The 11,495-nt window shown below is 39.8% G+C and overlaps 1 protein-coding gene across 3 annotated transcripts in view; it reads left to right on the forward strand.

Moving 5' to 3' along the window:
- Gramd1c (GRAM domain containing 1C) overlaps positions 1–11,495 on the forward strand; it is a 101,482-nt gene that overhangs the window by 60,772 nt on the left and 29,215 nt on the right. For all 3 annotated transcript variants that reach the window (XM_008842853.3, XM_029568237.1, XM_029568236.1), the window contains 2 exons: positions 1,969–2,101; positions 5,934–6,096. In XM_008842853.3, coding sequence (XP_008841075.1) covers positions 1,969–2,101; positions 5,934–6,096 — 296 coding nt within the window. The remainder of the gene's footprint in view (positions 1–1,968; positions 2,102–5,933; positions 6,097–11,495) is intronic.

The raw sequence follows: 11,495 nt of genomic DNA on the forward strand, positions 1-11,495 counted from the left end.
TCAGGCAAATCTTAAACATTTCTGAACCTCGATTGACTCATCTGTGAAAATGAGGCAGTTGGATTGGGTAATGTTCAAGGTCCTTGCTTGTAAAGTTTCTAGTCTGTGAAGCAGGAAAAAAATAGGTATTTCTGACCAGGTGTTTCATATACTTTTGAGGTCACCAGCAAAGCTGTATTTTCTTCTGGTGGATGAATGCTTTCTAAGAAAATACGTAGCAGGATCCTTATTCCCCGGCCTGCTTTGCTCTTCTGCCTCTGAAGGAAGCAAGTCTACTTCAAACCTTTATTTCCTCAGCTCTCCGTAGACTTCTTCTCTGCTCCCAGTCTTTCCCACTCTTTCTTCCTTTCCTTTCTCTACTCAACTGATGAGCTAGTTTCAAGGATCCATTTTTTTTTTCTCTCAGTTCCCTCAGAGCCCTCTGATTCTGCCTGTCCAGGAGTGAGCTTGTAGCAAAACCTACCAACCATTATTTAGGCAGAGTAAAATAGGGCTGAAATACCTTTTAGCGGGATAATATTGCATAAGACATTAGGCTGACACTTTGTTTCAGAAGAGCGTTAAGTACACACAATGATTATATGGGAATGGTAACTGTCCAATGATGGATCACTGGGAATTAGTTTTGCCCCTTATATATTAATAGCTGACCGTGAAAAGCAGAGAAGCGGGTCTTAGAACATTTTCTATAGTCTTGGCTGTACAGCCATTTGAAGCTGTTTTTTTGCACCTTATTCTTAGGGGTTTAGATAAATGAGGAGAAAGGTTTTGTCAGTAGGGGACTCAGTCACTAGTAGCCTGCTACAGCCTCCCCCATCCTTAGGGACCTTCACTCAGGTGAAGCTGGATCCTTGACTATACCTCAGAAAAGAATTTCAGGACAGGTCAGAATCAAACAAGTGTACTGAGTAAAGATAAGAGTGATAGGAGCCAGTAATGCTTTAAGCATGGGGTGAGGGAGACAGAGAGACAGAGGCAGAGACAGACCTCGGCCTCTAGGAAAGAAAACACATTTAAGACATGAGTGCAGGCTTCTCAAGAGAAAGCCATACTTGGGAATCTTTACAGTGTATATATATATATAAAAAAAATTAAAGAGTAAGAAAAGTTAAAAGTTAAAGTTTTAAAATTTAAGTTTAAGGTTTACTTAGTTCTCTTAAAGAATTTTCTGTTCTAGATGAAGTTATGAAGTGGTTTTATGAAGTGTATCGCTTAAGATTTGGGGGCTAGTGAGGAGTGCTAACACAGTTAAACATAAGGCCATTTATATATAACTAAAAACATTCTGGCCCCAAGTAAGCACAGTTTGTTGTTTTTAACATCCTTGCTGGAGATGTCATTGGGAAGACAAGTACTATCTTTGCAGTACTATTTTATATGTTGTGTTGAAGTTTCTTGACTTTCAGTGAAATGGAAATGCAAATCTCAGGGTGAGGAGCCTCTTTCCCTTCCCATAGTCCCTTAATTTTTCCTGTCTTTGTATCCTGCCTCAGCCCAGTTGATTGGAATTATGTTTAGACATGAGGAACTTCTGCTTCTAGAGGGTCTGGCCACTTCTGCTGGGACTAAGTCAGAGTCAAGGTGACGTGAAACTGCTAACTGGTGCTGAGTGGTGATTAGCTCAAAATGTCTCCTGGCACAGCTTTGTGGTTGTGGACAGCTGAAGCTTCAACAAGCAATATATGTTTGATTAGCTGCTGCTGTGGCCACTTGTACTTTGTTAAATTTTTCATGGTTTCTGAAATTTGTAGAATTGCATCTGAGCATATGTTTTATTTTCAAAAATAAAGTCAGTTGGTACGTTATTTAAGAAGAGACCTTGTTATACCTAGGAGCTTATTTGTCACAATATAATAATCTATTTGTTGTCAAGATGATTTATAATAGCAAAGGGCCTCAGTGAGGAGAACTAATCACTTGTTTGTGTGGAGGTGACCTTATGTTTCTGTAATGATGTGTTTCCTATAGAAGTCCAGGAAGAAGCAGTGTGGAAGACTCTGGGGAAAGAGATGAAAAATCACCCAAGCCCATCACTTTCACACGTGAATCAATTAGCCGAGTTTCAGAAACAGAGTTGCTGGATGGAAATTCATCAAAAGGAGTTAGTATACCATTCCTTAAGAAATACACCCGACATCAATGTATGTTTATCATAATGTAGATGCAAATAAAAATGCAATATGTAAAATGTTCAAAGGCTTGGAATGTCAACATGTTACTTGATTTTAGAAGAATCTGTAAATAGCAAAGGTAATTAATGTAGGAAAAATATGGTTTTTTTTTTCAGAGTTAGGTAAGGTGCAGAGCTACCTGCAGGTCCCTGAACAAAATCTATTAAGAGACTAAAGACCATTTATGATGTAGCAAGACAGAGAGGAATGTGGGTGGTGGAGAAAATCTGCTTTGAATGAGGGAGATGAGCCTCTGAGCAGCAGGCTGAGTAGCAGTACACAGGAAGCTTCTTAAGTCACATATTACAGATGAGCGACTGGGCTTTTTAGTTAGCTGATGATCTGCTTCATTAAAAAAAATCTATTTACATTTTATGTATATGACCATTTTGCCTGTGTGTATGTAAGTGTAGCATGTGCATGTAGTGCCCATGGAGTCCAGAAGAGGATGATGGATCTGGTGGTTGTGAGCCCCCATGTGGGTGCTGGGAACTGAAGTCAGGTCCTCTGCAAGAGCAGCCAGTGCCCTTAACTGCTGAGCCATTTTTCTAGCCTCTTAATTTTTTTTTCAAGTATCATAAGTGTATTAGTTTTTAAACTTCATCAAGTTTCAATCACTTGGAGCTGTCATTGTTATCTTGGTTTATTTTGACATAGTCTTGCTGTATAACTCAGACTGACCTTGAATCTGTGACCCTCCTTCCTCAGTGTCCCAAGAGCTGGGTTCACAGGCATTTACCACCACATCTGGCTCATTATTATTATCATCATTGTGTTATTATTTTGTACTTAGTTTGTCCCCTCTGCAGTGGCAGCCCCGTCAGATAGGCTCTTTTGTCTTTTTTAAATGACCAGAAATCTCTCATGGTTTCCTTTCTTCTGGCAGAGGAGTGTGTCCCAACACATTTTGTCTGTTTTCTGCCACAGACACAAATTCATTTCTCTGATGAGCCATTTTCTTAGTGAAGAATCTGGTATTTAATGAGCACCTTCTGAGTGCTGAGAGTGCTTCTGTACAGAGCTTTCGCTGTGTGAGGCCTGCAGCTGGACTGATTGGTTTAGAGTAGCGTTTAGGTTTCAGAGCCTACTCCGGCCACTTGCTAACAGCACAGTCTTTTTTTAATTTATTATTTTATTTTATGTGTCTGAGTGTATTACCTGCATGTGTGTAAGTGTACCCATGTCATGCAATGCCCATAGAGGTCGGAAGGGGCCATTGATTGCCCTGGAACTGGAGTTATGGATGGTTGGGTACTGGGACTCGAACCTGGGTCCTCTGCAAGAGCAGCCTGTGCAATTAACCACTGAGCCATCTCTCCAGCCTTGTAACTGCACAACCTTGAAAAAGTTAATTCCTTAAGCTTTTCCTTTACTTTCTTACTATAAAGTGAGGGTAGTAACTCATAGGGTTTCTAAAATAAGAATGAAATAAACTGACATATGTGAAGGTATTGAGGACAAATCCTAGCACTCATTAAGTGTCCTAAAACCATAAGCTGTGATAATTGAAAATGAATCTGCATGTCCTTAGCAATGGGCTCGCAGCATCCCCTCACAGTAAATGTTGGGAAAACACTGAAATAGAAAATATTCATGTGAAAGGTCCCCAAGTTATTGTTTTAGGCAGCCATCAACCATCATGCATCTGTCTCAGATTACTTTTGTGTTGTGGGTTTCTTGCAAAACTTACAGATTTTAGCTGGGCATAATCACAGCATTTGGGAGGCAGAGGCAGGGGGCTCTCTGTGAGTTCAAGGCTAGGAGTTCTAGGACAGTCAGTGCTACACTGTTTCAAAGCAAAAGCAAAAGCAAAGCAAACTGAAACCAAACTTGAAATTCAGAAACACTCCTATATAAGGAATGTGATTCTGGAAGTTAATCATTACAATTTATGTTCTCACTGAGAAGATGAAACCAGTCAATTGTGGGGAGGTAACAAAATAGATTTCTTGCAGTCTCAGTCTTTTACAAAAGTCTGATTTTGAGAACTGAGTTTTCAGAACTGCTAATCTCTCTCCAGTCCTTCATAACCTCCCTGAATCTGTCTTCTGTAATGCCTCCCAAAGTACTTAACCTGTTGGTTCTTATCTCTAGTTCTGTCCCTGACAGAACTCACTCGTTCTCTTGGTACTGGAATGGAATGTAAGAAACTAATAGTGTATTAGATCAACCATAGAGATCAATCATGTGTGTGTGTGTGTGTGTGTGTGTGTGTGTGTGTCTATGATTGATGTTTACTGTAGATGTTTCATGTTGTGGAAGGTGGATCTTTTTTTCCCAAGAGTAGTATGGTGAGATTATCAGCTTTTAGACATCAAGAAATATTGTCTGTCATTCACCTTGCTTAATTTTTTACTTCCAATAAACTGGAACTACCAAAACTCGGAAACAACTTTTTTTCCCAAAAGAAAATATGCTCATTATAAAATTAATATTTGTAAAAATTTGTGAAGTACAGAAAAATATCTGAAGAAATAAAATAATACAAATACCAACCATTAAAATGGTGAATTCCTTTTCATAGCAGCATTTATCTATATTATTTGTAATAGAAAATGTAATTAAATTAACAAAAAAAGGAGAAATGTAAGCATGGACCTACAGAGGAACTCCACTTAGCACCTGTTACACAGGCGCTGGTCTGCTACATAAATGTGCTGCTTTATACTGTGGAACTCCCAAACGTGTCAACTCTTGATTTTTAGCTGTAATGCCTGCAAAATCCATTCTCTGGGTAGAGTAGGCTAATCCTTTAATAAGTTGTGTCCTGAGTCCCAGTTATTACTCTGCTTCTTGAGCGGTATGGAAATCTGTATTTTCCCTGGAGGTACATCTCTGTTCAGGGCCAGGAAGATCTCCTGGGGCAGGATGTAGAAGGGCTTTCTGCTCTCATTCATCTGTGCTTACTCAGTGCAAGAGAATTCTGCTGTATATTTATGCAGAATTTTTACATTGCCTTACTGATTATAGTACTGCTATACTTGAATTATAACATAATAATAGCATTTACACTTTAGTGGCTATCATTTAATTTACTGTAGAAATGACATGTCTTAATCCCAGCACTTGAGAGGCAGAGGCAGTTGAATCTCTCTGAGATGGAGGCCAGCCTGGTCTACATAGTGAGTGGGCTGGGACTAGGGAGACCCTGTCAAAAAAAAAAAAAAACAGAAAAGGAAAGAAATGACATGTCTTTATTAAACACTCCCAGAATGTATACATAATATCATATTTTGAATATATTTTAATGCCTAATCTTTTGGTCTCTTAACAGTAAAGCCAATTGAGTTCCTTATGAAACTAATTTCTTCTCTCCACACTGTACTCTTACATGTCTTTTATCTCTATTTTCTTTCCATTTCTCCTATAGTTACTGACATTGAGAGATGGGTGAGGGGACAGGTACTGACTGGGGAAATACATTTGACTTTCCTCCCTTGCCCACCCCAGAGACCTGATTGCTTGTTATTTTGTCCTCTGCCCCTTTCCCTTCTGCTTAAGTGATTCACGTGTTGTGAACTCTGAGTCCTTTTTATATGATGTTTTCCATAAATTTGTTGTTCATTACTATGTAAGAAGGCTTCAGGGTAGTATACATTATTTCCTAGCATTTCATGGGTATCATTCAACCTTAATAAACAAAATGCTGTAAATATTTTTCACAAAGCAGCATTCCAAGCCATCTTTAATACTGAAGTTCTTATGGTAAAAATCCAAGCTTCAAATCAGTGTTTTACTTTTAAACTGTTGTTTGTCTCTTAGGGATTAGGCAAAGAGGACCTCCAAAATGAGAAACATGTGAAGAAAACTCCTTCACTCACTTCAGAAAAGAGATTGAGTAGACTGCCCTCAAAGTCGCTGGACTTGAACAAAAATGATTATCTTTCTCTGGACAAAAGCAGCACTTCAGATTCTGTTGATGAAGGTAAAGAATTTCTTATAAATCTTAATAGAATTCCAGGCATGTCTTCTAACATTTATCTTTGTATTAGCTGTGTGCAGACTGAGACTTTCATTGTGGTAGTCTCACCCTATAAAGGAGCAGAAAAGGAATGAATATTTCTAGAAGACAGGTGAAAAACTAACAAATCTAACCCATCCTCATTTCTTTCAAAACCTGGAACTTGAAAATCTCCATTACATTGACTTTTTAAAAATCTAAACTTCCAGGGATAGAGAAACAGGATAGGGAGATTGCTCAGTTGGCAAAGTGCTTGCTGTGTACATATAAAGATCTGAGTTCAACCCTCAGCACCTACATAAAAAGCAGAGCAGGCTGGCATGGTGGTGTGTGTTTATAATCCCAGCACCAAGGAGACAGAGTGTCTCAAAGTCTCAAAGAGTGTGGACCAGGCTCCAGGGCATGGACCTCATACCCAAGTGCCTTTGGGAAACACAAATTAGCTCAATAGGCCTTAAAGATTTGCTAACAGAGGATATGAAGTGAGGGGGGAGGTGTAGGGAGGTGGAGGTGGCTCTGAGAGTTGGTGAGAGAATCTGAATGTGATCAAAATACATCTATGACATTCTCAAGGAATCAATAAGCATACTATTTTTAAAAAGTTGGATGGCTCCTTAGGAACCACACCCAGGGCTGTCCTCTGGCCTCCATAGGGATGAGCACATGTATGTGCCCACATACATATAAAGAAGCATGAATACATGTGTACACACATACACACACACACACACACATAATCTAAGCTTTCAGGCAGTGGATGCAGGGCAGTACTAATGGAAAAGCAAATCTCTTTTCTCTTTCTAAAAATTCTGCATGCCCACACCTGCAGACTACATGGAGAGATACGTTAGTGCTTGTGGGCTACCTTTGGTTTGCTGGTAGGGAAAAAGAAATTGAGAGGTTTAGTCCAAAAGCATGCAGCTAGCTAACTATACAGAGGTAGGATTGAGGACAAGGTTTCTCCATCCAGTGTTCTTTTTACTCAATTCCAGCACTTCCAAAATTCTTCTTCCTTTCTCTTTCTTTTTAAAAAGGATATCTTGCTGGGCATGGTGGCGCTTGCCTTTAATCCCAGCACTTGAATCTTTGTGAGATGGAGGTCAGCCTGGTCTACATAGAGAGTTCCAGGCCAGTTCAAGGCAGGTGCATGTTCCGAGATGAATATTAATTTAAATTACTGGGAGGCATCCAAAAAATTTCCAAAATTTCTAGAAAAGAAATATTTTAAAAAGATTTCTTACTGGCGTTCATTCCACTCTGTATCTGTGAAGTTACACATTTTTGACTATTGTCATGTTTTAGAATTTTTTTTTTTTGGTCTTTTTTGAGACAGGGTCTCCCTGTATCCCCAGCTGTCCTGGAACTCACTATGTAGACCAGGCTGGCCTTGAACTCACAGAGATCCACCTGCCTCTGCCTCCCGCGTGCTGGGATTAAAGCCACCATGCCTGGCTGCAGAATATTTTTAAGTTTGAAGGTAGAAGCATGGACAGTTCATCATTATTCTGATTTGTTTTTACTAGAATCAACTTTTTCTTTTTTTTTTTGGTCTTTTTGAGACAGGGTCTCCCTGTAGCTCCACCTGTCCTGGAACTCACTATGTAGACCAGGCTGGCCTTGAACTCACAGAGATCCACCTGCCTCTGCCTCCTGAGTGCTGGGATTAAAGGCGTGCGCCACCACACCCGGCTAGAATCAACTTTTATTAAAAACATTTTCAATTTATTTTCAAATCGTTTTAAAGGAACATTCTACAGTTGAGATTTATTACAAAGACAACTAATATTCCATATGGTATTTAAAAATAATTTATGGGGCTGGTCAGGTGACTCAGTGGGTAAAAGTGCTTGCCCCCAAGTTTAGTGACCTGTATTTGAATCCTGGAACTCACAGAGTGGAACGTGAGAACTGACTCCTTCAAGTTGTCCTCTGACTCCACACAGTGCTGTAGCATATGCATATCCCCACAAAACCACATAAAATGTCCAAAAATGTAAATGCTTTGGTTTTAGAAGACCAACAAATTTAATTTGATTCTCATAATGATAAGCAGTAATCAGAGACATGACCCAGAGGTCTTCTGGATTTCAAACATATTACACATTGGGTGGTATTTTTGTTATTTGTTTTTAAATTTTTAAAAATTTTAATTTTTTTAATGTTTTTAAAATGAATTTTTGTAATTTTCATGCAATATAATTTGAAGGTATTTTTATGCCCTCTCCTCTCTGTACCTCCCCTTATTGCCCCTTGCCCAATTTAATGTACTAATAAGGTCTATGGAGTTTAATTGTGTCCCTAAATATCCTTCAGTATTGTTATATGCTTTATATTGTTGAATGGGCTCAACAAATAGCATCCTTCCTGATCATCCTTCTTGTAATAAAATTGAGTAAAGAAACAAAAAGCAAATCAGAGAGACCAAAATATCACCCCCTAATAATAATAGGGGCCAAGTCAGAGGATAATCTGAGCATGGGTGCCAAAGCTGACAGCAGAAAATGAGGCCAATTTTCTTTTCTGTCAATGCCAGGCACCCTCCCCGAGAGGTGGATGGGAGGTCAGCTCTGAAAGAGTAACATTTTCTGTGGGTACCTCGGTTCCATAACACAGGACAGGTATGTGCCCAGCCTGCCCAGTGTGACCCCTCCAGGCTTACTAATTGTGGTAGGCAGCATGGGCATGGACTGCCCTGACAAATACCACAGATCACATGGCTCAGATAAGATGCACTTTCTTATAATTCTAGAGGGTAGAAGTCACAGATGAGGCCCAACAGAGTTGTCTTCTGTGAGAACAAGCTTAGTGGCTGTGGATAGCTCCCTTGCTGTGTCCCTACAGTACCAGCTACCTTCTTGCTGTGTCCTTAAATATGCTTTCCTCGGTGCATGCTCACAGGGTAGAGGGGTATGGAAAAGGGAAGCAGGCAAAAGTTGAGAATATACTAATAAAAAGTAGTAGTTTATGGGAAGCTTAAGGGCATATCACAGTCTCTCTGAGTGCTCATAACCTGCAGCATGTCCTACTTATCAGTAGTTTTTTTTTGGGGGGGGCGGGGAGGTTGAGAGAGGGTCTCCCTGTAACCCCAGCTGGCCCGAAACTGACTATGTACACCAGGCTGGCCTCAACCTCTCAGAGATCTACCTGCCACTGCCTCTCAAGTGCTGGGATTAAAGTTATGTGCCACTATGCCCAGCTATTGGGCTTTTTTCAGTCTTTTTTTGAGAATTATTAAGATCATTGGCATCGAAGTCAGTATAGTAGGAGGCACTGGGAGTGATGAGGAGCAGTAAGGCTTTACTGGACTGCTGCTGTTCATGCTTTAGGATGCAGTGGGCATGACTGACTGAATTTGGGACTCTGGGAAGATCTATTCTGGCACCCAGTGGCCAAATAGGTAAGTGACACCAAAGCTAAGAATTACTTGATTTTTTTTCTCTTGCTCTTTTCTAAAAAATGGTCCCCCAAAAGTTGTTTCATTATTGAGTTTCTCTAAAAGTAACAAATATTATAAGTTACCCGAGGGACAACATTACAACTTATAAAAGCTGTGCACATATCTTGGAATAAAGAAAGAATAACAGTGTTGTAGTTATTGCACACAAGCCCTGGTCAAGTGCTCATTATTGGTGCTTCTTTAAAAACTGCCTGTGGGGCTAGAGAGATGACTCGGTGGTTAAGAGCACTGGATGTTCTTGGAAAGGACCTGGGTTTGGTTCCCAGCACCCACATGGTGGCTAACAGCCATCCTTAACTCCACTACCAAGGGACCCAATGTCTTCTGGCCTCCATGAGTGTTTCATTCATACCTGCACATACACATAGACACATACACATAAATTTGAAAACTAAATAAAAAATAAATTTTAAAAAACTACTTAGCTTGGCAGTAAGAACTTACACAGAACACTCAGTTCTCTGTTTTTCTTAAAGTGTTCTTAAGGTGGTAGGATGATTTTTTTCTTATTAGATTATCATTGGGTAACAGTTTGGGTACACCTGTTATTTTCCCCGAGGTCCAAAGATCTCAGGCTTATCAGATCTTATGATAATGAATCTATTTTTCCACTTTCTCAAAGTTGTAAAATAATGAGGCATTTATAATAAATGAACTGGGGAGAAAATCAGAAAAGTCAAACAAAGTAAATCATTCCAAGAGACTTGGACATCAATGTGGAGGTTTAGAGGGAGCTGAATGGGTGGAGATCATTTTAAACTGAACATTGACTAGTTAAAAATGGTAGGTTTTGGGATGGCTGTGAGGTTGAGGCCAGCCTGAGATGGTCTACATAGCAAGTTCCAGGCCAGCTGAGGCTAGATAGTGAGACCATGTCTCCAAAAAAGGGAGTAGGTTTGCATTGTTTTGTTTTGTTTAGACAAGGTCTTACTATGTAGTCCTGGTTGTCCTGAAACTTTCTATACAGACCAGACTAGCCTTGAACTTCCATTGAGCCTCCTGCCTCTGCCTCCTGAGTGCTAGGATTGTTTGGAATCTACAAGTGGAGGGTTCCCTTGTTAGAGATAGTTCTGTACTCACATATGCACTGGGACCTTAGCTGCCGAACACTGTTGAATGCTAAGTACTATGTTTTAAAATACTAGACTATAGTATTAATTTACTATATTATTAATTTAAACTTTTATATGTCTTAATTCATAGAATAAGCTATAGACATTCTTCATTTACTTAAAGGATCATTGCTGATAGATTTTTTTGATAGCCAGGGAAGTTGAGATGTTTTGAACATCTTAGAAGATTCTGGGAGTTTGCTGGCAAGTGAAGATGAATTGACATATGTACAAGGATTTGTGACTGTGTCTTTGAGTGCATGATATCCCTGATGCTGTCAGGGTTTACTCCTGCCACCGTCTCCTTTCTCTTATATTATGGGTAGCTTTGGAAACATCTGCCCATGAGGTAGAGCCAAATTGACAAACTGGCTGAGGGCATGAGATCCTGGTCTGTGTCATAACAGAAACTTGTATCAGAAGGTTTCCTAACCAAGTCACTTATGCTAAGAATGGAAGCAAAGATCAGCTATGGGAAGGGCACAAAAGAGTAACAGAATTGGAATCCCTAACCTATAGCTGGCATAAGAATATGAACTACAGATAAAGCTAAACAAAGCAGTTCTGGAGAGATGGCTCAGTGGTAAAGAGTATTGACTGCTCTTGCAGAGGACCCGGGTTTGATTCCCAGCTCCCATATGGCGGCTACGAACCATCCTTAACTCCAGTTCCAGGGGAATCCGAAGCCCTCTTCTGACCTCCACGGCATTGCATGACACGGGTGCACTCATATACGTGCAGGCAATACACTCATACACATAAAATAAAAATAATAAATAAAATATTTTTTTAAA

The sequence above is a fragment of the Nannospalax galili genome, unplaced genomic scaffold (genome assembly GCF_000622305.1).
Source record: "Nannospalax galili isolate Female #2095 unplaced genomic scaffold, S.galili_v1.0 scaffold18, whole genome shotgun sequence".
In the NCBI taxonomy this organism is placed as follows: domain Eukaryota; kingdom Metazoa; phylum Chordata; class Mammalia; order Rodentia; family Spalacidae; genus Nannospalax; species Nannospalax galili.